This window comes from Bos taurus, chromosome 23 (assembly GCF_002263795.3).
Source record: "Bos taurus isolate L1 Dominette 01449 registration number 42190680 breed Hereford chromosome 23, ARS-UCD2.0, whole genome shotgun sequence".
Taxonomy (NCBI): domain Eukaryota; kingdom Metazoa; phylum Chordata; class Mammalia; order Artiodactyla; family Bovidae; genus Bos; species Bos taurus.
The window spans coordinates 11,561,001-11,584,096 of NC_037350.1; the positions used below are offsets into that span (position 1 = coordinate 11,561,001).

The 23,096-nt window shown below is 51.0% G+C and overlaps 1 protein-coding gene across 2 annotated transcripts in view; it reads right to left on the minus strand.

The window, feature by feature from the left end:
* The window catches only part of MDGA1 (MAM domain containing glycosylphosphatidylinositol anchor 1), a 65,112-nt gene that overhangs the window by 14,874 nt on the left and 27,142 nt on the right, over positions 1–23,096 (minus strand). For both annotated transcript variants that reach the window (XM_024983665.2, NM_001192882.2), the window contains exons 2-9: positions 15,753–15,892; positions 10,704–10,878; positions 9,138–9,334; positions 8,253–8,385; positions 7,777–8,046; positions 5,466–5,795; positions 2,222–2,518; positions 906–1,190 (exon numbers count right to left, since the gene is read on the minus strand). In XM_024983665.2, the coding sequence (XP_024839433.1) occupies positions 906–1,190; positions 2,222–2,518; positions 5,466–5,795; positions 7,777–8,046; positions 8,253–8,385; positions 9,138–9,334; positions 10,704–10,878; positions 15,753–15,892 (1,827 nt within the window). The remainder of the gene's footprint in view (positions 1–905; positions 1,191–2,221; positions 2,519–5,465; positions 5,796–7,776; positions 8,047–8,252; positions 8,386–9,137; positions 9,335–10,703; positions 10,879–15,752; positions 15,893–23,096) is intronic.

Genomic DNA, 23,096 nt, shown 5'->3' on the forward strand with positions numbered 1-23,096 from the left:
CCCCATAGGAGGTGGAGATGGGGTGATTCGGCAATCCCATCAGCTCCTTTCCTTTACCCTCTGCTCTCACCATGACCTCCAGCCCTTTCTGCCCAGCTGCAGCCTCAAAGTGCCCTCTCGAATGACTTGAAGACATGGGACTGAAAGGGATTTTTGGGCGCCAAGAGGCCGGAACCTCTAGAGTGACAGTTCAGGAACTGTGTGCTGGCTGGCCTAGCGCCACCCTCCATGTTCCAGAGAAGCTGTCGAGCGGGGGCGTCTTCTCCCATCCCCCCAAGCTACGGCTCAGGCCCCTCACACCAGGCCTGCAGTCAGGAACAGATTCCCTATATGCAGCTTCGGGGGCCAAGGACAAAGGAAGAGGGGCTTGAAGAGTGATGGCTGAGATGGGGCAGTACCCAGGGCTTGAGCGGGTGAGTCTAAACCTAATTGATGACCCAGCTGGAAAGATCGCGCTGCGTACTACCCGAACAAGTGTAAGCAGAGAGCTGGAAGGGGCGAAGCCTATGCCTCATACAGGCTGGGCGTGAGCGTGGTGAGAACCGGCAAGGGCTAGTACCCAAGGGCTCTGGAGGCGCAAAGCCTAGGCCTGGTGAAGGCTTTAACAGGAGTGGGGCTGTCAGAGGCCAGGTCTGAATGGGCCTTGAAACGGGAAGGCTAGAGTGGACGTGCGGAGTGGGGAGGGCTGCGAGAAGAGGTCCGGGTTAGATCCAAGAGGCCTGCTACACCTGGCATGGCCGGGCCCTGACAAGGCAGGGGGCCTAAACCCGGTGCACACACCGGGTGCACGTGAGCGGAAGGGGCGGAGCTCCAGGCCGGGAGTGGGCGGGGATGGAAGTGGGCGGGGTCTGGGCCCGAGTGGGCGGGGTCTGGGCCCGGGTGGGCGGGGCTGCTGGGACGCTCACCGGAGACCTGGAAGAGGCAGGCGGCCGAGCCCACATCGTTGGAGACGCTGCACTCGTAGCTGCCACTGCTCTCGCGGGTGACGGCGTCGAGGCGTAGCTCGGAGTGGTCGGGGGCTTCGGCGGCGACGGGGACGGCGGGCGGCGGAGGCAGCAGCTGCCCCTTGAAGCGCCACACAGCCGAGGCGATGCGCTGGGGGCTGCCTCGAAGCAGCGAGCAGCGCAGGAGCACCGGCCGGCCCAGCGCCTGGCGCACGTCCTGGGAGCCGGGCTCCACCTCCGGCGGGACTGGGGGCGGGGGCGGCGGTCAGCGGGGCCTCTCCCCACCGGGTAGGATCTGAAGAGCTGCCCCACGGGGAGGCGACGCATTCACCCCTACGCCCGCGCCCCTCCCCAACCCCCCCAGCCTGGAAGGGTCTCAGGGCAGACACACACGGCGTACTCAACAGCCACACCTCCCGACCTGCAGATGCCTTCTCCTCCCCGCCTTAACTTCCAGCCGAGCTTCCCAGACGGGGCCTCTATTCGTGCCTCAAAGGGTCCCCTCACCCCGTGTGATGAAAAGCAACACAACGTCAGGGTTTAGAGCATGATCCCCGGAGCAAGATGGCTTAGGTTCAAAGCCCAGCTCTGCCTCTAAATAGCTGTGAGATCTTAGGAAAGTTTCTTAATGTCTGTGTGACCCAGTTTCCCTATTTGTAAAAATGGGTGAATAATAGAATCTATACACAGAGCTGTGAAAGACTAGATGAGTTAGTGCATTAAGATACTCAGAACAGTGCTTGACACATGGCAGGTTAACTCTCGGGCTTCCCTGGTGGCTCGGAGAATAAGAATCCGCCTTCAATACAGGAGACCTGGGTTCTATCCCTGGGTTGGGAAGATCCCCTGGAGGAGGGTGTGGCAACCCACTCCAGTATTCCTTCTTGGAGAATCCCTATGGACAGAGGAGCCTGGCGGGCTACAGTCCATGGGGTCGCAAAGAGTCGGACAAGACTGAGCGACTAAGCACACAGCACAGGTTAACTCATCATCACACTGAGGCAGTGTGTTCCCTTGAAGGTCCTTCTTCCTTCAAACTCTCATTTCCACTTGTCAAAATCAGTTCTTTGCTCACTGTGTCCCCGGGAATGAAGATGGGGTACAAGTGCCGCAAGGGTCATGGGCCTCCATGTCCTACAGCGCGGGAGTCAAGGAGGGGTTGGGGTACCAGCAGTTAAGTGGAGGGGTTTGGTCGGACACGGAGGGTGGGGGTGAAGGGGTGAAGGAGACCGGGAGGGACAGCTCGGCGGTAGTCTGGGTGGGGCGGTGGGACTCACACTGGACGTTCAGCTGCACCTGGGCCTCGCGCTGGCGCACGTTGAAGCCATTATAGCGAGCGGTCTGGCAGCGGTAGGTCCCACTCATGTCGCGGCTCACGCGCTCCAGCCGCAGCTTCCCGTCTGGGGTTTCCTCCAGGGGCAGCCCCGATGGCAGCAACGCGGCCTCCTTGTCCACGCGGGACCACAGCACAGGCGGCCGAGGCTTGCCCCGCACTTCGCACTGCAGCTCAGCTGGCGAGCCCTCGCGCACAGTCACCACGGCCCTGCCCTTGGGCACGCTGATCGTGGGTGGCACTGCGGAGCAGGGGAGAGATAGCCAGGTTAGAGCTTCCCCCGACCCCACCCCCTTCCCTCCCGCCGCGTTCGAACCTCCCTTTCCCATCCCAGAGCTCCCACAGATCCTGCAGTTTCTCCAAAGTAGAACTCCCCTCCCCCAAACCCTCTCCACTTCCTGGGCCTCTACCTCTCAAGGTCTCCCAACCTAGAAAGAGTACTGAAGTCGTCCAGGCCGATTCCTTTTATCCCCTAACCCCAACATTACTAAGTTTGGGGGATTCCATTTTTTATTCATTTATTTGGGGGGTGGAGGGGTTCCACTTTTTAAATAGTTCTGCTGAATAGCTTCTCCCTTAATCCCCTCTCCAGCCCATCCGCCCTGCTCTAGTGAAAGCTTCCATCTTCTCTTTCTGGAGTGTTATCACAGATTCGTAGTCGGTCCCCTAGCATCCTCACCCTTCCTTCCAAAGTGATAGACTATCTGGGCTTTTGCAGGACACACAGCCGGAATGAAGACTACTTCCCAGCCTGCCATATGGCTGGCTGTGGTCATGTGACTAAATTCTGGCCAAGGTGGTGAGGAGAGGCTGTGCCTCTCTTCCTCCTTCCTGCAGGCTGGAATGCAGACTAATGGCTGCAGCTGGCACTGCCATTGTGGACAAAGTGGCACATGCTAAGGAGAACAGAATAGCAAGATGAGATGGAGCCTGGGGCTCTGAGGACTTGATGGAGCAGAACTACTATTCCAGCCTGGACTGCTCACTTTTACAAGAAGAAGAAGAAATACATATATAGCTCATTTAAAGCCACTATTATTTAGGCTTTTTCTGTCATTCACAGCCAAACCTAATCCAACTCAACACGTTGCCCAAATGAAGAGTCTTTAAAGACTTCCCGAGAGAGGATATTTGTATACATATAGCTGTGTATATACTGTGTATTCACTTTGCTGTGCAGGAGAAACTAACACAACATTGTAAAGCAATTATACTCCAATTTAAAAAAAAAAGACTTCCATGGGTCCCATCTCATATCACATCAAAAAAGTTAAAATGTCTTCATTAAATATAAATTGTAAATAACTCTACAAGGCAAGTTGAGGTCCAGTTATCTAGTTGGCATAATTTATGCTCTGTAAGCATTTATACATCTATTGACTTTAATTCTGTAGTTTTCTTTTTGCATTTTGGAGCCAATTAATTTATTTTTCCAATTCTACTCCATTTCCATACGTTCTTTAAAAGCTTCCATGCCCTAGGCATCAAGCTTATAGCCAAACGAAGGAAATGGCCCTGTACCCTCATTGATTTCCCTGTTTCTAAAACATCCCAGCTCTCAACCCTGTTATGTCCCACAAGCTAAAGGGCTGTCCCCCCTTTTTGAGGCCATACTGCCCTCAGGTTAAAACTCAAACCCCTTGGCTCTGAAACAAGGCCCTTACCTCTGTCAACCCTCAGCTTCATCTTCCCTTTCCCATCCTGAGTCCCAGCTGTGGGATCCACTTGTAAGGAACATACTTCCTGGATACAGCAAGTCTCCTATACCTTGGGGGCTCCCTGTCCCTCCTCTCCTGGGCTTGTTGCCTACACCTAGCAAATGCTCACATGGAACTTGGCTCCTCTAAGAAGTTGTCTCCCCTGACGACCCCAGGCAGCCTGGTCCTCATCTCATGTCCCCAGGATGCAATGCAGACCCCACGTTTAGCTCCTGAGTCTTCTCTAAGGTTTGTTCTTCCTTTTCCTGCACCTTGCCTGACCCCTCCACAACAGGTCTATCTCTCTGGCTAGGCAGTGAGCTCTGAGAATGAGGCTGTGGTTCATGGCTCGGTTCCCCAGCTCCTCACCCAGGACATGGCTCAGGATTTAAGAAATGGATTTGTGGAATCCGTGGAGCCTAGTTCACTCCCTAAGCCCAGCTCAGGTCTGTCTCCTTCTGGAAGCCTTTCCTGACGCCTCCAGCCTCTGGCTCCTCCCTGTTCAAGTATCAGGATGGGAAGGGCCTCCAAGGCCACCTGGTCCAGTGTCTCATAGAGGAGAGACTGAGGCCCAGAGAGTCAAAGAGGTTTAGCCAAAGTCAGCCAGCAACTCAATGCAAGGTAGTGGGGGCTGGAGATGAGATTCCAGAGACTTTGTCCAGAGTCAGTCCCTCCAAACTCTTTTTCCAAGTGTAAACCTTTCAGGGGTGGCTGAGAGCAAGATCTGAAGTCAGGCTGCCTGGGTTTGAATCCCAGCTCCACCACCAACACTCCTCCAGTTGATGTGTTAAACTCTCTGAGCCTAAGTTTCTTCATCTCTAAAACCTGAAGATGAACCATCTACCCCACATAGTAAATCTTGAACGTGAATGAGATAAATACAAAATCATCAGAACATACAGTGAACACTCACTAAATGTTGGCTATTATTTCATTATTATTTTTTTTATTATTGGTATAAAGACCCAAATTCTCTGCAAAATCTGGCCCCTGCCAACCTCTCCACTCTCATCTGACTCCATTCTCCCAGCCACACTCTCCTTCTTTCAGGGCTCCAAATGGTTCATGGACTTTCCTGCCTCAGTGTCTTTGCACATGCTGATTCCTTGGCCTGCCTTTTTCTTCCACCCTCTTGCTCTCTTGTGCCTACTAAAATCCTGCCCCTCCCTCAGATCTAGATCAAAGCTATCTTAGGAAACTCTTTCCTGACTCTTATGCATCACAGTTTGCAGTGATATCTTTATTTGTGGGATGATCTGAAACACATTTGCTAGTAAGTCCAATGAGGGCAGAACCTGTTTTGCCTACCACTTTACTGCAGTGCCTAGCACAGTGCCTGGCATATAATGCATGTTTAATAAATGCATGCAGCATGAACAAATGGTGTCCTCCTCACTGCAGCCTCCCTTTCTCAAGCTGCTGCCCCCTCCCCTCTGTGGGGCTCTCCAGCCCCTTCCCATCCTCCCTGTTGCCCCACCTCCAGCTGCCCACCTGTCTCAGAGGAGATGTTGACCTCGACACTCAGGTCGGGCACAGGTGCCCCCGGGAAGGAAGCCACGCACAGGTAGGTGCCGTAGTCACTGAAGTGCAGGTCAATGAGCTCTAGGCTGCTGGTGACGGCAGGCAACTCGGGGTCATTGCGAGTCACCAGCAGCCTCTTGGACATGCGTGCTGGCTTGCCATTCTTGAACCACTGGTAGGTCACCTTCTCCTGGGGCACTGCGTCCACGTGGCATGACAGCTTCAGATCCTGGCCCAGCTGTATGTTCTCGCTCTCTTTGATCACATCTGGAGTGATCTGGAATGTGGCATTCTTCATGGCTATGGGTGGAAGGAGAGGAAAGGGTGGCTGGGGCTGGCCCAAAGCCAGGGTTCCCTGTCTCACCATCGCCATCCAGATGCGGCTCCTCGCCTCCAGCTGGCCTTCCTGGAGGTCGGGGTCTACAACCCCATTCCCAGGAGAAACCATCACGTTTTCTGCTTGGAAATTGTTCTGCTTGCTCAGATGTGTTTCCAAAAGTTCAAAAAAAGCTGGCTGTAGAAAAGTCAGTTTTAGTAATCAATACAGCCACAGTTGACCATACACTATGAGAGACCCTGTTCTAAACACCTAAAATGTGTTTCTTCATTTAGCCCACCCCACAGTCTGTGAGGAAGGCATTTTATTGTCCCTGCTTTACAAAGGAGAGAACTGAGGCTCAGACAGTTTAATCCACTTGCTCAAAGAAGTAAATAGCCAATTTATTTACACACACTTCAGTGTGCTCTGAATTCACACTCAGAGCCTATGTTGTTAGCTACTATGCTGCTTTATATTTATTGTTGTTTTAAACCTGGAATATACAAAATTCAAATTTTGGAAGGAAGCACTAGAATATACTACTGGTTATATGTAGAGAATGGGACTGAAGGGGACTGAGGGGAGACTTCTAACTTGCCCTTTTATGCTGTTTAGTTCTTTGCAACAGTTTGTGTCATTAAAAAAAAAAAAGACTAATACAATCATCTTATTGCAATTACATAAAAATACAGAGTTTAGAAAGAAAATGGTGTGGCCTCTTTTAGAAATCTGAATATTGTTTTATGTATGCCAAGAGACAGAATGCTTAATATTAGGTGCTCATTGGCAAGGACTCTATAACAGCCATAAATCAGGACTGGGCTGAGTGAAACAGGCTGTATGTCACCCCAAGAGGTGACCACAAGTATTTGATGTAAATCGCAATCTTATCAAGCCAGGTTAATTTTAAAGGTCAAATGGAATCAGGTGGAGAAAAACAATCTTCTGATGAGAGAAGTACCATCAAAGGGAAAAGTAGTCATTATATAACCACAGTTTGACTATTATCTTTCTCACTACTTAATCAGAATTAAGTAAAAAGTCATAGAGTGCCAGCTTCTTTTTTGTGAGGAGAATCAGGGAGAGACTGGTCAGTGAGAGATGAACAAAGAAGAGTGTTCATTTCATCAGAAGATTCTCAATTGAATTTGACAAAAGCTGTATTTTACTTTCAAATGCTAAAAAGCTGGAAACAAGCCTGGATCTTTAAAAAAAAAAAAACTTTAAAAATAAATTTAAAAACAGTAACCTAAAGCTGTACAAGCAGAAGAATTTAAAGGTTTCTCCTTATAAGAAAAGCAGTAAAATCAAGATCTTATCAAGCAGCTAATGATCATTACTGAGGCTGAAATCTAGTTAGGAAAGTATCTGTACTTCTTTAGATTGTGCTCCAAGTTTTAATCATTTTTACATTTAGTAATCATCTTCATACTTACTGAAATGCTTTGCTAATAAAGATTTACATAGGAAGCATGTGAAAATGTGTTTTATTTTCACTTTGATTCTATTAATCTTGTAGAAACAGTTGTACAGGCAGGAAGTCAGGAAATTTCTGAGACTAGAATGTCCAAATTTAGCCTTAGGCAACCTCAGTTTCCCAATCTAAAAAAATTCAAAGTGATCAACAGCAGCCCTTCCCACATCTTGGCTTGCTGAGGTTATATTTGAAAATGTAGACTGTAAGCTGTAAATAAAACTCTATATATCATATTGTTAATTGGCTATACCCCAATAAAAAGTTAAAAAAAAAAAAAACTTTATACAAATTTTAGTCCTGCCATCTGCTGGCAGACACCTGAATTACAGGGAAACTAAAGTGCCTGGAACCTTCTTCCTCAGCCTCTCCCTCCTACCAAGGAAAAGAAGACAGGCCCCTTTCCCCTTCCAGTTCCTGAGCAACAGGAACCCTGTCTGCTTCCCAAGTTCCCTCCCCCATGCCCCCCCACCCCCAAAGCCACGTACATCGCACCAGGAGGTTGACAGTCTTCTTGGCAGGGTTGCCCACATTGTTGGTAGCTGTGCAGTTGTAGTAGCCAGAGTCTCGGGCCTGCACTGAAGGGATGCTGAGGGTGCCACCCTGGGCCAGGGCACCCAGGGGCAGCGGGCCTGGCCCATGGGACCACTGCAGTTGGGGGAGGGGATCACCACCAGTCAGCAGACACTGTACCGTCACATTCTCCCCAGGGTTCACCACCAGAGTTTCGTTCACAGACAGCTTCAGGGCTGGTGGTGCTGGGAGGACAAGAATGGGGTCTCAGGGGACTGAGGCAGAGCTAGACGTGGGGGAGCAGAGGCAAGGAGAGAAGGCCTCTTGGGGGGGTGGGGGGAGGAGGAAGCAGGCAGGAGGGAGAGGGCACAGACTCGTGGTCAAGTGCCTGGAGTCCTGGCTGAGGACACAGCACAGGCGGGCAAGGGGCGGGGCAGGGAGGGGTCTGTACCCGTGGTGTTGGTGAGCTGGAAGCTGACAGCCTTGTCCGGGATGCCGCACACGTTGCGTACAGATACCTGGCAGCTGTAGCTGGCATAGTCCTGGGGCCGTAGGTTCTTCAGCTTCAGGACCTTGGTCTCCCCCTGGGCAGCGACCACTAGGGTGAGGGGCCTGCTTGGGTCTCCAGGGCTCTCACACACACTCACCAAGCACCAGAGGCTAAAGCAAATTCCTATTCACGACTGAGCCTGGAGTGGATGCCACACTCCCCATACCCTGGCCTTGCATGGGTCCGAGGGTGTCCTGGTACACAATGGCCAGGACCCAGCCTCGGTTTCCCCATTTGAGGAAATGGAAGGGTAAGGCGGGAATCCCGCTCTGTCTCACAATCCATACAAATACAGGGCTGGCCCTGCAGGCCATGGCCACATGTGGAGTCTTGACAGCTAGGAAAGCTGCCTCTGAAAGCTCTCCCCTGAAGGATGGCTTCATCACCATCTCCTGGGATGGCAGGAGACCCTTGGGGAGTGAGTCATCTTTATCCCAACCCCTCCTGTGCCTGCCATGGGTTCCCAAGACCCTGCCAGCCAGCGACAGGTGGGGATGACTTGTCTGCCCCCCAGGGATGCTTTCCTAATTGGCGATGTTCTTAAAGGGCTCTCCTGTCATCACGGCTCCCTGACCTTTCTGTCTTGGTTCTGTCTACCCCAGGCTGTCTGAAGCCCAATCAGAATGCTTGCTTCTGATGTCAGAAGAAAATTGTTGGAGTCAGGGCAGTCCCTGGAACTCCAGGTGGTGAGGCCTCAGCCCCCCTGCACCTCTCCTTTGGGAGGTACAGAAGGAAGAGTGTGGGGTAAGCCATGAGGAGAGCAAGCCAGCTGCCGCCCATTCTGACCTGGGTGTAGAGGGGCTCATAGATGTCAACCCCATTGTCCTGGCTGTGAGACAGGGTGTCGGAGCCCCGCTTCCAGATGAAGCGGGCAGGTGGGTTGGAGTTGACCGTACAGCGCAGGAACACCGTCTTCTCCTGGTAGAAGTTGCCTCTGACATCACTCACTGTCTGGTGCACCGTCAGCACGGGCTCATCCAGGTCTGCAAGGGCACAGTCCCGGTGGAGTCAGAGCTGCATGACCCCTAGGTTGGGGGGGGGGTTGCCTTGAGCCCGTGGCAGCCCTCAGGGAAAGTTAAGCCACCCTCATGGGATGCTTCCAGAGAACTACATGCTCTGCCAGCCCTGCAAGTTTGACCAACCTGTCAGAGACAGGGGACTGAACTTGTGGGTGTCTCAGCTATCCCTCCCCAGGGACCTGCACTGGGGGGCGGTGGGGGCAGGGGGGCTGTCTTCACCTCCTATCACGGGATAGAGGAATAAGCTGAGACTGGAAATCAGGCCATGCCTGCCAGCTCCTTCCCGCTGCAAAAACTTGAGAAATGACCCTTGGCCCCAAGGCTTGGCAGACTCCTGGGTGGCTGATGGGGGATAAAAGAGAGGGCCTGGGGTTTCATTGCTCACCACTCTATCAGGTCCCATCTGGGGGGCAGGGGGTGTATTTAATAGGCAGGTTGATTGTAGGTACTAAGATGGTGGCAGATAGATCGTTGGGCCTGGCCCCACAGCTTCTGGGTACCTAGGTCAGCCTGAATGGGCACAGAGGTGGGTGGTAAGCAGGCAGATAGCCTCCTGGGGTCAAAGGGAATCCATGGAGGGCAGGCAGGGATTGGAGGCTTCTCATTCAGCCAGCAGCGAGGACTGAGGGGTGCCTGGTCCTGCAAATGTTGGGTTAGGGAAGTTTTAGAGCTGCCCTGGGACAAAAGCAGAGATACGAGGTGTGGTGGGAAGGGCACTGGGCCATAGTCAAGAGACCTAGGCAGTGAGCAAGTCACAAGCCTTTGGTCTCAGTTTCTTCATCTGTGGAATGGGTATAATCCAACCTGTCCTGGCCTCCCTGACCACTTTACAGGGATGCTCTAAGGTTCATATTTGATTATGATGGGAATGGGTCTGCTGCTGCTGCTGCTGCTAAGTCACTTCAGTCGTGTCCGACTCTGTGCGACCCCATAAACGGCAGCACACCAGGATCCCCGGTCCCTGAGATTCTCCAGGCAAGAATGCTGGAGTGGGTTGCCATTTCCTTCTCCAAAGCATGAAAGTGAAAAGTGAAAGTGAAGTCGCTCAGTCGTGTCCAACTCTTAGCGACCCCATGGACTGCAGCCCACCAGGCTCCTCTGTCCATGGGATTCTCCAGGCAAGAGTACTGGAGTGGGGTGCCATTACCTTCTCTGGGAATGGGTCAGGGTAGTGCAAATCGAAAGAACATCAAAAATGCCCTTCTGTAACCCGGCAGAGAGTCTCTGCCATTGTTTTCCATGGAGGTGCCACGTCTCCACCCTCCTCCCCACTCCTTCTTCCCAGCCTGAGCCCCCAGGAGCAGGCCCCTGGCTGAGAGGGGACCCGACTCACACTGCACGTCCACCCGGATGGACTTGATGGCTGGTACGCCCACGCCGTTCTCAGCCTTGCAGTAGTAGCGGCCACCCTGCGTGCGCGCAATGCGCTCGATGCGAAGCGTCTCATTGAACACTGACGTCTCCTGGAACTTGTCCGAAGCGCTCCCAGCTGTCTTAGTCCAACGCACCTGGGCCAGCCAGGCAGGACACAATCGGACCCGGCGCGGGGGCTCCCCGCCCACTCCCATACTTTTCCACAAGTGTATGCAGGCTATACACAGGCCTGGGAAGCTAACCCAAACAGCCTCGAAGAAATGCACACTGGAGGTGGGACCTCTCAGTGAAGAGCCTGGGCAATCTAGGAGCAGATGGAGGAGGTTTTTATAAAGTTAGAATGTGCAATTGTTAAGAGAATCGATTTGTGGGCAAGTTACCCAACCTCTCCTGCCTTCCTTTCTGCATCTCTAAAATGGAAATATTACTCCTTTCCTGGGCTTATTGGGAAAACTAAACGAGTATATAGTTAGTGCCTGGAAGAGTAAGACTTTGATTAAATTTTTGTTATCCCATTTTTTTAGCTTAGTGGCATGGGTAGTTTACTTATCTCCTAGTTTCAGACTTCTCATGTATGAAAGAGGTCTATGTGGTAGCCAGCCTCTACCTTGGATGGCCCCCAGTGGTCTCCACCTCCTGATAGTCACACCTTTCTGTAGTTCTCTCCCATTTTGTACCAGGAATGGTCCATGTGACCAACAGAATTTGGCAGGGGTGATGGTGTGTCTCTGATACTCTCATCTCACCACCCTTACTCTACCCTGATAGACTCAGGGGTTACAGAACTTGGGGAAGACTACAGCAGCTTCTGAGCGCTGAAGAATTGATGCTTTTGAACTGTGGTGTTGGAGAAGACTCTTGAGAGTCCCTTGGACTGCAAGGAGATCTAACCAGTCCATTCTAAAGGAGATCAGCCCTGGGTGTTCTTTGGAAGGAATGATGCTGAAGCTGAAACTCCAGTACTTTGGCCACCTCACGCGAAGAGTTGACTCATTGGAAAAGACTCTGATGCTGGGAGGAATTGGGGGCAGGAGGAGAAGGGGACGACAGAGGATGAGATGGCTGGATGGCATCACTGACTCGATGGACGTGAGTTTGAGTGAACTCTGGGAGTTGGTTATGGACAGGGAGGCCTGGTGTGCTGCGATTCATGGGGTCGCAAAGAGTCGGACACGACTGAGCGACTGAACTGAACAGCAGCTTCAGGCCATTCAGACGTTGATCAGAGGGTGTTTTGGAGAAAGAACAAGACCATGAAAAAGATTTTTTTCTTTTTGTACTTGACATTTTGCAGTTTTACCATGATTTACCTAGATGGGGTTTGTTTACAAACTGCTTAGGGCCTGGTTTATCCATCAAAGAATTTATAGCATTCTTCAGTTCTACAAAATTCTCAGCCTTTATCTCTTTAAAGATTGCTGCCTCTAAGTTTTATCTAGTCCTTCTAGAATGCCTTGATTTATGTTATAGCTTCTCATTCTCCCAACTTCCTTTTTACACTTGGCATCCCTGTCTTCTCCAGACTGCACTGTAGCTGATTTGGATCTATTGTCCAATTCACCAGTTTCTTCTTTAGCTACTTCTATGGCTTTGAGGTCAAATTTTTCTAAAGACTGTATCATTTTTTACTTCTAGGATTTCTGTTCGCTTTTTTCCATATCCTTAACTGACCAGTTTATAATCTCCTGTCTTGTGGATCCTATTCCTTCCATTATCTCTTTAAACATTTTAAACATATTTATTTTAAGGATTCCCTCCAGACTGCTCTATGATCTCTGTTTTCTCAGATGTGAGTTGTTCAATTATTTGGGGTCTGTGGACTGGCTCTCCCAGCACTGCATTTTAAGATGTTTTAAAATTTCACCCCATGGGATTGTATTCAGGAGGAATTACTTCAAAAGTCCCACTTGGGCCCTGACATGCCTGTCTGGGGTGTAACTGTACGGCTGCCTACACTCAAGATACATGGATTTACAGGTTCAAACCATTTTTTATATGTTTCGCAGCTTAAGATTGCCTTACCACTTGGACAGTGCAAGATACAGACTGGATTAGGGTTATTCCCTCAAAGGTGACTCTGCACCCACACCCTGAAGCAAAAGTCTGCTCCCTGCTGTGACTCTGGGCTGTGGGGCAGAGATCTGGTCCCCATTCATAGGTGGTATCACTCATATTAAGCTTCCAGTTTTAGGTAGAGGGTCCAGCTCCAGCTCTAGTTATAGATGAGCCTGTGGCCTCAGCTCATACCACCCCTGTGTGTATTAATACTACTGTCTCTGAAGTGAGTATGTCCCTCCAAGGACCAGGTTCTTCAGCTTTTGCTCACTGCCGTTGCTGTAGAGTTCTTCTTCCTTTTGGCCATAGACATTCCCTCTCTCTTGCTGTTAGTTGGCATTAGGGAATTCCAGGAGCACTCATTCCCCCATGTGACCACAAAGCAGGTCATAAGATGGTACTTGCTCCACCCTGAGACTGTGGATGCTCCATGGCAATGGGAACTGCAGCTGTATCCTCAGGACCCATCATAGTACTCGGCACATAGCTGCTGCTGCTGCTGCTAAGTCGCTTCAGTCGTGTCCAACTCTGTGCAACCCCATAGATGGCAGCCCACCAGGCTCCCCTGTCCCTGGGATTCTCCAGGCAAGAATGCTGGAGTGGGTTACCATTTCCTTCTCCAAAGCATGAAAGTGAAAAGTGAAAGTGAAGTTGCTTAGTCATGTCTGACTCTTAGCGACCTCATGGACTGCAGCCTACCAGGCTCCTCCGCCCATGGGATTTTCCAAGCAAGAGTACTGGAGTGGGTTGCCATTGCCTTCTCCTGGCACATAACAGGTGCTCAATATTTATTGCAAGGAAATGAGCAAAAAAGGCACTGGAAGGCATTTCAGAAGAGGTAAAGAGCAGCGGCTAGGGGCTTCCCTGGCAGCCTAGTGGTTAAGACTCCATGCTTCCAGTACAGGGGCACAGGTTGCATCTCTGGTCAGGGAACTCAGATCCCACATGCCACACGGGGTACTCAAAAAAAGAGAGAGAGAAGGTGAGCAGTGGCTACAGCAAGAATGAACAGGGTATTTCTGGACAGGTTCACCGAAGACAGGGTGTGAGGAGGATGGTGGTGGGAGATCAGACAGGACAGGTAGGTGGGGGCTAGACTGTGGGAGGTCTTCCATTCCACCCTCAGGAGCCTGAACTGGGTCTGGTAGGTGATGTGGATCCAGGTGGGCAGGGGAGTGATGTGAGGTAACAGGTCTGAGGGTGGTGACTCTGGGAACAGGGTGCAGGAATGGGTTGGGGGAGGGGATGGGAGGCCAGTCAGTCTACCGCCATAGTCCAAGGGACAGCACAGAAGGTCTGACCTCAAGGGGTAATGAGGAATAGAAGGAGATCCACTCAAGAGACATAAAAAGATAGGCCTCAGAGCCTGGCTGCAGGTGGAGACTGATATGGGGCTGAGTCAAATATGAGCCCAAGGGATTGAACCTAGGTAGCAGGAAGAACAATGAAACTATAAACAGGAATAGAAAACGGGTGCATGGACACACCGTCACACCCATGAATGACTCTTACACGCGATGCACAAGGGGGACACCCACAGGTGGTCGGTGCAGCCTTAGGGAGAGCTTGCTGCTGCTGCTGCTAAGTCGCTTCAGTCATGTCCGACTCTGTGCGACCCCATAGACAGCAGCCCACCAGGCTCCCCCATCCCTGGGATCCTCCAGGCAAGAGCACTGGAGTGGGTTGCCATTTCCTTCTCCAATGCATGAAAGTGAAAAGTCAAAGTGAAGTCGTTCAGTTGTGCCTGACTCTTAGCGACCCCATGGGCTGCAGCCTACCAGGCTCCTCCCTCCATGGGATTTTCCAGGCAAGAGTAACTGGAGTGGGGTGCCATTGCCTTCTCTCTCTTAGGGTTAGGCTTTAGAGAGGACCACCCCTAAAGTCACACCTAGACGAGCAGCATCCTGAAGACTGGCAGCATTGCTTTCACTTCCAAACAAATCCTTAAGAAGAAGCAAGCAATGATGATAGTTTCAGACTAAAACCTTTGGGGATTTCTTGTCCATCTGATTGTCTTAAGGTCAAACCTACTAAAGCTGTCCCTGTTCCCAATATTATCCGCCCCCCGCCCCCCCGCAAAAAAGAACTTTGCAATCACTGTGCTTCCTAGGAGCCAACCAAAACCTTTTCTGCTGCTTTTAAAGGTCACAGCAGCTCACTAGCAAATTCCACCGTCCCTTCAGCCCATCCTCCTACCTCTTCCTGTCAGCTTTCAGTGATAACCAGCCAACACTTCCTGCCTGAAGCATACAGTGGGTCTGGGACAAAATTCACATCTGGCTTTTCCAGATACCCATCTTCTGTGGGGTTTGCATACTGGAAACCTCCTGAAGTAGTGGTTGTATTATGTGTTTTTTGTTTGCTTGTTGTTGTTGTTTGCTTGCAGTTGTGTTATATGTTGTTGGTAACTCCTGGGTCCCCTCAATTGAAAGAGAAAGAGTGCTAAGCCATAGAGAACACTGGTTCTGGGTTCAAATTCTGCTTCCGCCCTCACAAGTGCTGGGTGACCTTGGGAGTTTACCCAACCTCTCTGATCCTTGATTTCCTTATCTTAAAATGGAGGCCCTAATGCCTTCCTCACAGTCTGGCTGTGAGGTTTCAAGGAGGAAACACTGGAGAAAGTACCTAGCACAGTGCTTGGCACACAGTCTGACTTCACACAGTGGCTGAAGGTTTACCTGCGGGAGCATTCGCTCAGCAGGTACAGGGAATGGAGTGGGATGGAAAAGCTGACATTCAGTTGTCAGTGTTTCCAGGTGAGTAAGCCCATGGTCTAGCCCTTCCCCACAGAGTCTATTTTCCAGCCATTTCCCCAGCCCCAGGCTCCTGTCTTCTGCTGACCTGCTACCATCTGCCTCCAATCTCAGGTCCCACTGTCTCTTCTGATCCTGGAGTGGGGCAGGGAGTGAGGAGGCGAGGGCAGGGACACCCACAAGCCAGGGCGGGGGCTTACCTGGGGCCGAGGATGCCCAGTGACGAGGCACTGCAGCACGAGGGTGTCCCCCTCCCGGATGGTGTAGACGCGCTCGCTGATGTTGTCCTCTTTCACCACACACGCCTGGCCCGCGTGCATGATCTGAGCCTGGGCTGGAGCTGGTGGGAGACGGGGAGGTTTAGGTAGGAGACTCGGAGGCCAGAGGAGGTCTAAGGCTCCCTCCTGAGTGTGTCACCCAGAACTCCCCACCATATCCCTCAGAGGCCTCATCCCGTTGAGCTCCTCCTGGGGCCCCTAGGCCAGAACCAGAAGGGTCAAGGACTCAGGAAAGGGGCAATTCCTCCCCATCCCACTGCTCTTGCAAGAGATCTGTGCTCTTTGGGGCTTCCCTGGTGGTCCAGTGGCTAAGACTCTATGATCCCAATGCAGGGGACTGGGGTTTGACCCCTGGTCGGGAAACTGATCCCCCATGCCGCAGCTAAGAGTCCACGTGCTGCAACAAAGATGGAAGATCCCGTGTGCTGCAACTAAGACCCGGCGCAGTCAACAAATAAATTACAATATTTTAAAAAAGAGAGAGAGAGGTGCTTTTCAACGAGCCAAGGATTGTGAGGAGGCTGTGCAAATTGGTTATCACTCAATGAGCATCATGTCTTAGACCCCAGTCGTGGAGGCTGCTCTCCACATCTGGCAGGTGCCTCCATTCCCAGCTTTGGTGTCCGCTGCGAGGCACGCAGAGCTCACCTGCCCCAAGGAATTGCCTTCAGACAGTGAGCACTGCCTGGACCAAACATGCCTAGGAGGTCACCCCTTGCCCAACACCCCCCCCCCAACACACACACCAGTGGCCTGATGGACATGATGCAAAGGCCCAGCTGTGTTGCCTCAAGTGGGGTGACTATGGGTCCGTTCATGCTCCAGAGCCCTTCTGCCCCGACCCCTGGGGACTGGCTGAGACTAAGTCAACAAAACCTCATTGTCACCCAGCTGTTTCTCTCGTCCTCTTTCAATTTGTCCTGGGAGCACTTTCTCAGAAAATCACTTGCCTGAACTCACTCCCACCAACCACTCCAGGCTCAGGTCAGGTTTTAGTGAACCTGACCAAGATATCCCCCAGCCCCACAGACTGCACATCACACCCCTCACCCAAGGCCTGTTATCATTCCCTCATTGCTCGCGGAACCTATGCCAGCCCCCTCTCCCAGGGATAGAAGTCTTCACTGGGGGACCTGGAAGTCCTCCTAAGACTACATGTCCTCCTTGACCCTCTCACCATGCCTGGGGGCTGGGGTCTGGCCAGGGCTGGGGGATCAAAGCTAGAATATGGTTGGGGACCAAAGGGAAAATGATGGGGCCGGAGAAGTTCACAGCCCTCCTTTGGTGTCTCAACCCCACTGTCCTGAAAGCAAACCAGCCCCCAGCCCACCAGTACTTGGGCTCTGGGAAAGAGGGCAAGACCTCAAGTTCAAACATGTCTGCTCACAGACGAGGGTGGACGAGGTGGAGGTAGGAGAGCTAATCCAGGGTTCGAGGAACACAATAGGGTGAAAACTTGAGCCCTTGCCCCAAAGAGGCGCAGGGAGATAAAACCTGTTCATACAATGTGTAACGTCCTCCAGCAAGCATTCCATGATTGACCTACATCCTCCCCGCTTCTGCATCCATCACTTTTCCAGCACAGCAACAAAGCATCAATCTGTGTGACTATCAAACTCAGGATTCTCATCTTTCTGCCTGCCCCACCGTGAGCTTACATTGGTATCCCCAGCCTTGAATACAGCAGGTACTCAGTGAACACTGAATGAATGAATGTATAGGAATATTCCACGGTGAAGGTGCTAAGCATTGTAAAAGAGGTAAAGAAATCCCTAGGAGGTCAGGGGAGAAAGATATCACTGCTGGAGGAAGAATCACAGAAGACTGTGGAAGAGGTAGCTTTTGAACCAGTCCTCAAGGAATAGGGGGACTTCCTGCAGGTTGACAGGGCAGTCTAATATTCCATATTATCCAGGGAAAAACACTAGTGACCTCTGGACCTTCATTCTCTCATCTCTAAGATGAGAGAATGCTACCAACCCTGACAACTCACAAGGGTGGAAATGATGATACGTGCATGCTAAGTTGCCTCAGTCGTGTCCGACTCTTTGTGACCCTGTGGACTGCAGCCAGGCTCTTCTGCCCATGGAATTCTCCAAGCAAGAATACTGGAGCGGGTTGCCATGCCCTCCTCCAGGGGGTCTTCCTGACCCAGGGATCAAACCCACATCTCTTACATCTCCTGCACTGGCAGGTGGGTTCTTTACCACCAGCTTCACCTGGGAAGCCCTCAGGAGTGATGATAACACAGGATAAATGAGAAGTGCTTAGTAGAACTCTGATGTGTTTTTACTGTTGTCACAAGTAGTACCTTAATTAACAGAGTCTCTCCAACCAACAGTGACAGGACAGTCATGAACTAATGACAGAGATAGGTCCACAGAGGCAGCCTGGCCACAGGTCAAGTAGCTAGCAGAGGGTGGGGGCAGGGGAGGGGTGCAACCACTGGGAGTGATGTAGGTTGGGTTTAACCACGAGAGTCTCTGCAAATAGCAGCAGGTTCTGCAAACAGTGGCAGCTGCCACCAACCCAGGGTCTGAGTGTCCAGTCTGGCTGCCCCAGAGCAATGAACCTAGGCTGTGTGACCTGGGGCAAGTCAGACCTCAGGGACCTCAGTTTCCCCACCTGTAGGAGGTGCGTGTACTAGATAACTTCTGACATCTTTTTTCAATTCACACTTTCTATGAATTTTATCAATAGCACGTAGTCCCCATGTAAGGTGCCCCCTGGAATCTGGGGAACAAGTCTGAAACTGTCACCCCCTGAAATGGAAATGCATCAGAAGAGATAGCCATCTGTGGCCAAGGTCCTCAGGAAATCTCATCAGGAAACAACCCACCAATGTATGATGTGTGTGCCAGTTGCTGGTAAGACCAGAGGCTGCCTGAATGTCTGCAAACGGCTTGGGGTGCCTCTCAACAAGGAAGACATCAATTTAACAGGCTCCAGTGGAAGATAAGCTGTAATCTTGGACAACGTGGCTTGCCCATTGCCAGGCAGTGTTGTAATGACAGATGCTTTGGTGACTGATAAGGAATTCTGAAAGTGAGTTAGACAGCTGAACTTTCTCAGGGCCTGGACAGCACAAGTTGGGAAAGATGGGGCCTGACCCGCAGACCCAAGGCTTCTGACTACCTGACAGGTTCGCTTCCTCATTGGCCACGGGGCTATGAGTTGGCATCATGGATAATGACATCATTAAGATTACCCAACTTCCTTTAATGACATTAACCACTAAGACTATCCAACTCTCAAATGGTAGAACCTCTTTGGAAGAGATTTTGGCAGCACCTACACAGGCTAAAGACTGCTGCAGAAGCTGAAGCTCCAATACTTTGGCCACCTGATACAAAGAGCCAACTCATTGGAAAAGACCCTCATGCTGGGAAAGACTGAGGGTGAGAGGAGAAGGGGGTGACAGAGGATGAGATGGTTGGATGGCATCACCAACTCAGTGACATGAGTCTGAGCCAGCTTTGGGAGATAGTGAAGGACAGGGAAGCCCGGTGTGCTGCCATTCATGGTGTTGCAATGAGTCAGATACAACAGAGCAACTGAACAAACAAAACTCAGGTTAAACAAGTATATACCCCATGACACAGGAATCCCATTTCTGGGTATGTACCCAATAGAAATTGGTGCCTATGACAACCAAAAAATAGGTCCAAGAATATTCACAACAGCTTTATTTATTACAACTAAAAACAAGAAACAACCCCCATGTCCATCAAGAGCAACAAGGGTAAAGTAATTCTCACATATTCATACAATGGAATATTACACAGAAGTGAAAAAAGAATTATGGGTAGACACAACAATGCTGTTGAATCTCACAGCACAATTTGAGTGAAAAGAACTCAGACATAAAAGAGGAAACAGTGTATGGTTTCATCTATTTGAAATTCAGAACTAAAAAAAAACAATCTTAGAGTAACAGAGGTCTAAGCCATGGTTGCCCTTGGGTGGAGGTGAGGGATTATTTACTAAGAAGTTACAAGAGAAGCTTCTGGGGAGGAGATGGGATCCCATCGAATGAGACGGAAATATCCATAGTCCTAATCTGAGTGGCTATTATAAGGGTGGATGCACATGTAAAAAGGCACCAAGGTATTTGCTTAAGATTTTACTGTATCACTTTTATTAGATAAAGACAGAGCATCCACCCACCTCCCTTTGATGACATTGTCCACTGAGGTTATCCAGCTTCCTCAATCACCCTCTCCCTTTATTCTAAGCCCTTCTTGATGAGCCGCTTCCCATGACCGACTTCTTCCCAGTGTAGATGTTCCTTCTGGAGCAAGTGTTGGCTAGTTGCAAGGCACCCAGGACTCTTGGGCTTCCCAGGTGGCGTAGTGGTAAAGAACCAAATGCCAATGCAGGAGACATCAGAGACACGGGTTCCATCCCTGGGTCAGGAAGATCCCCTGGAGGAGGAAATGACAACCCCCTCCAGTATTCTTGCCTGGAGAACCCCATGGGCAGAGGAACCTGGCAGGCTGTAGTCTATGGGGTCACAAAGCACAGGACACGGCTGAAGCGACTTAGCACATGCACACACACATAGGCCCCCTTGGCCTAGGCATTCCAATTTGCCCATCACCCCCACTGTTTCATTAACATGAGTCAGCCCCCCCCAACTCCTCTTACCCCCAGGATGGCTAGAACTATGTTTCTGACCCTAAACCAACAGAGATCCCACCAAGTTATAGTCCCCCCCAAAAGGGGTTGTGTCCCACTGAGTCTCAGCCTCTCACTCCACACACCCCCAGAAGGCACTGCCAGCAAACAGCATCTTCTCATTCCAAAGGCAACCAGGCCAGGGCCTGAGTCAAGAGGCACTGTGACATAATCCCTTCATTCAGTCTATCGAACGACAAATGCTTCCAGCTAGCCGCTGCGCTGGGTGCTCAAGAGACTGTCATGAAAAGCAAACAAGGACCAGCTCTGAAAGAGCACTCTTGGGGAGACGGACGGCAAAGAAGGAAACAGAAATGAACAGGATGGTTTCAGAGTGTGGTTATTGCTAGGATGACCCTGAAGTGGGGGGCGGGGTGGGGGGGTCGTGACAAGAGAAACTGGGCGGAGGAGGGGTCTGCTGGAGAGACATGGAAAGAGCAGACAATCTGGGGCTCATTTCTGGCTCTGCTACCCTCTAGCTGGGTGACACCGGGCAAGTTACTTCACCTCTCTGAGCCTCAGTCTCAGGAGCAAGAGATGGGAACAATAATGCCTTCTCCCAGGGCTGGTGTGAGACTTAAATACAATGTATGTAAAATACCTGACCAAACAGTATGTGTTTCTTTCTTTTTTTTTTTTAGTGCAACTGGTCTTAGTTGCAGCACTCAGGATCTTCCATCCTCGCTGTGGCATCCGGGATCTTTAGTTGGAGCATGTGGACTCTTGGTAGTGGCATGTGACTTCTAGTTCCCTGACCAGGGATCAAACCTGGGGCCCCTGCACTGGGAGTGCACAGCCTTAGCCACTGGACCACCAGGGAAATCCCAAACAGTATATGTTCTGTCAAGAAGTGACAGGTCTTGAGATGATTAAACATGACCAAGAGATGGGGACAGGAGACCACCTTCTGTGGCCCACGCTACATCCCAGGGGTGGAGGGACTCGAAGCAGACACTAAACCGTTAGGGATGTCTCACAAATTTGTTCCAAATTCATGTTGAGGGCTGTGAAGGACTTTAGAGAGGTCAGAAAACCAGAGGGGAGGAATGGAGCCCTTTTATACACTCAACTTTCAGAAAGACTTTCAGCAAGTTATCCAAGCCTTAGTTTTTCTCATTTGTAAAATGGGGTTGTTGTGGAAAGGAATAAGGAAGTAAATGTAGGTGAAGTGTTTAAAACTGTTTGGTTCACAGAAGCCCCCAAGCATGCCAGCCAGTGTTATTATTCTGTATGTGATCTGCACTCCTCACAAAACGCCATCTCCCCAGGGCCTGCAAGGGCTTTGCATGAAAGGACGTTGTCTTATCTACCACAGATGGTGAGGCCTGATACATTCCTGGGGTCCATTGTATATTTGCAGGCTCCTGGCCTTATTTCTAAGAGCCAGAAAGGGCATTATTTCTAAAGTCCTATTTAGCCTCCTTTGGTAGAGAAGGAGACTGAGGCCTGGAGAAGGGAGCCCTCTTCCCACTCATGGACACAGGCACTAGCAGAGCTGGGGCTCGAACTCAGGCTTTCTGTCTGCTAGCCTGGAACTCAGTTTGCTGCCCTCCATGGACTCCCCTGCTCCCCCCTTGTATCACCCTGTGGGGGACTGGTGGGGAGCCCTTTGCAATGCAGATTCCCAGGCCCTGTGCAGAACCATCAGCCTGACTCTTCAGAGTCCATATTTGTAACAAACTCCCTGGGAATTTCAGAGGTACTGCTGGATTTGTTTTCTCTCTGAGGCCACTTTGGTAGATAGAAACTAGGACAGGATTTTGGAACCATTTCCCTGCTTTTGGTCTAGGAGACTTTTGCTACAATATTTCACTCTTCTAAGTTTTATCAGCAAATCCCCCCAGGAAAAGAAAATACCTTGTCTCCCAACCTGGGTGCCACACGAGGCTCACAGAGCCCATCGCCAGATAAGGATGCTGTACCTTCTCTCTCCCTCTGAGTCGCAGCACAAAAGAGCACATACTCTTAAAGGCTCTGAAAAGGCCTGCAGTAAACACAGTGGCTGAGTGGTATAAAGAACCTGCCTGCAACGCAGGGGCTGCAGAAGATGCGGGTTCGATTCCTGGGTCTGGAAGATCCCCCGGAGGAGGGCATAACAACCCATTCCAGTATTCTTGCCTGGAGAATCCCATGGACAGAGGAGGCTGGCAGGCTACAGTCCACAGGGTTGCCAAATCAGACCCAACTGAAGCGACTGAGCACACAGGCACACATGCAAACACATCCACATAACTTGGTTTATTCCAGTGCTTTCCATTTGACCATAAAGCCCTTTCTTCACAGAGTATAATGGCTACGGAGTCAAGGAACATGCCCCTCCCCAGGCCCTTGGCTGAGAAGAGCCAAGTAGCATGAAGGCTGTCGCCAATGGGGCCACGTGGTAAGGAGGACCGCTGAGCAGAAATGGCAAGTCCTTGGCAGGTGCTTTCAGCTCACTCCTTCCTTCCTCCAAAAGCATCACCCCAAGTCACAGGTGCGGTAGGGACTGACAGCACCAGGAGGCCCAGCGAGGAAGCCACCAATTCTCAAGGACTCATTTCACGGCAAATTCCAACTTGCCCCCTGGGCTCCTGAAGAGAATTCTCACTG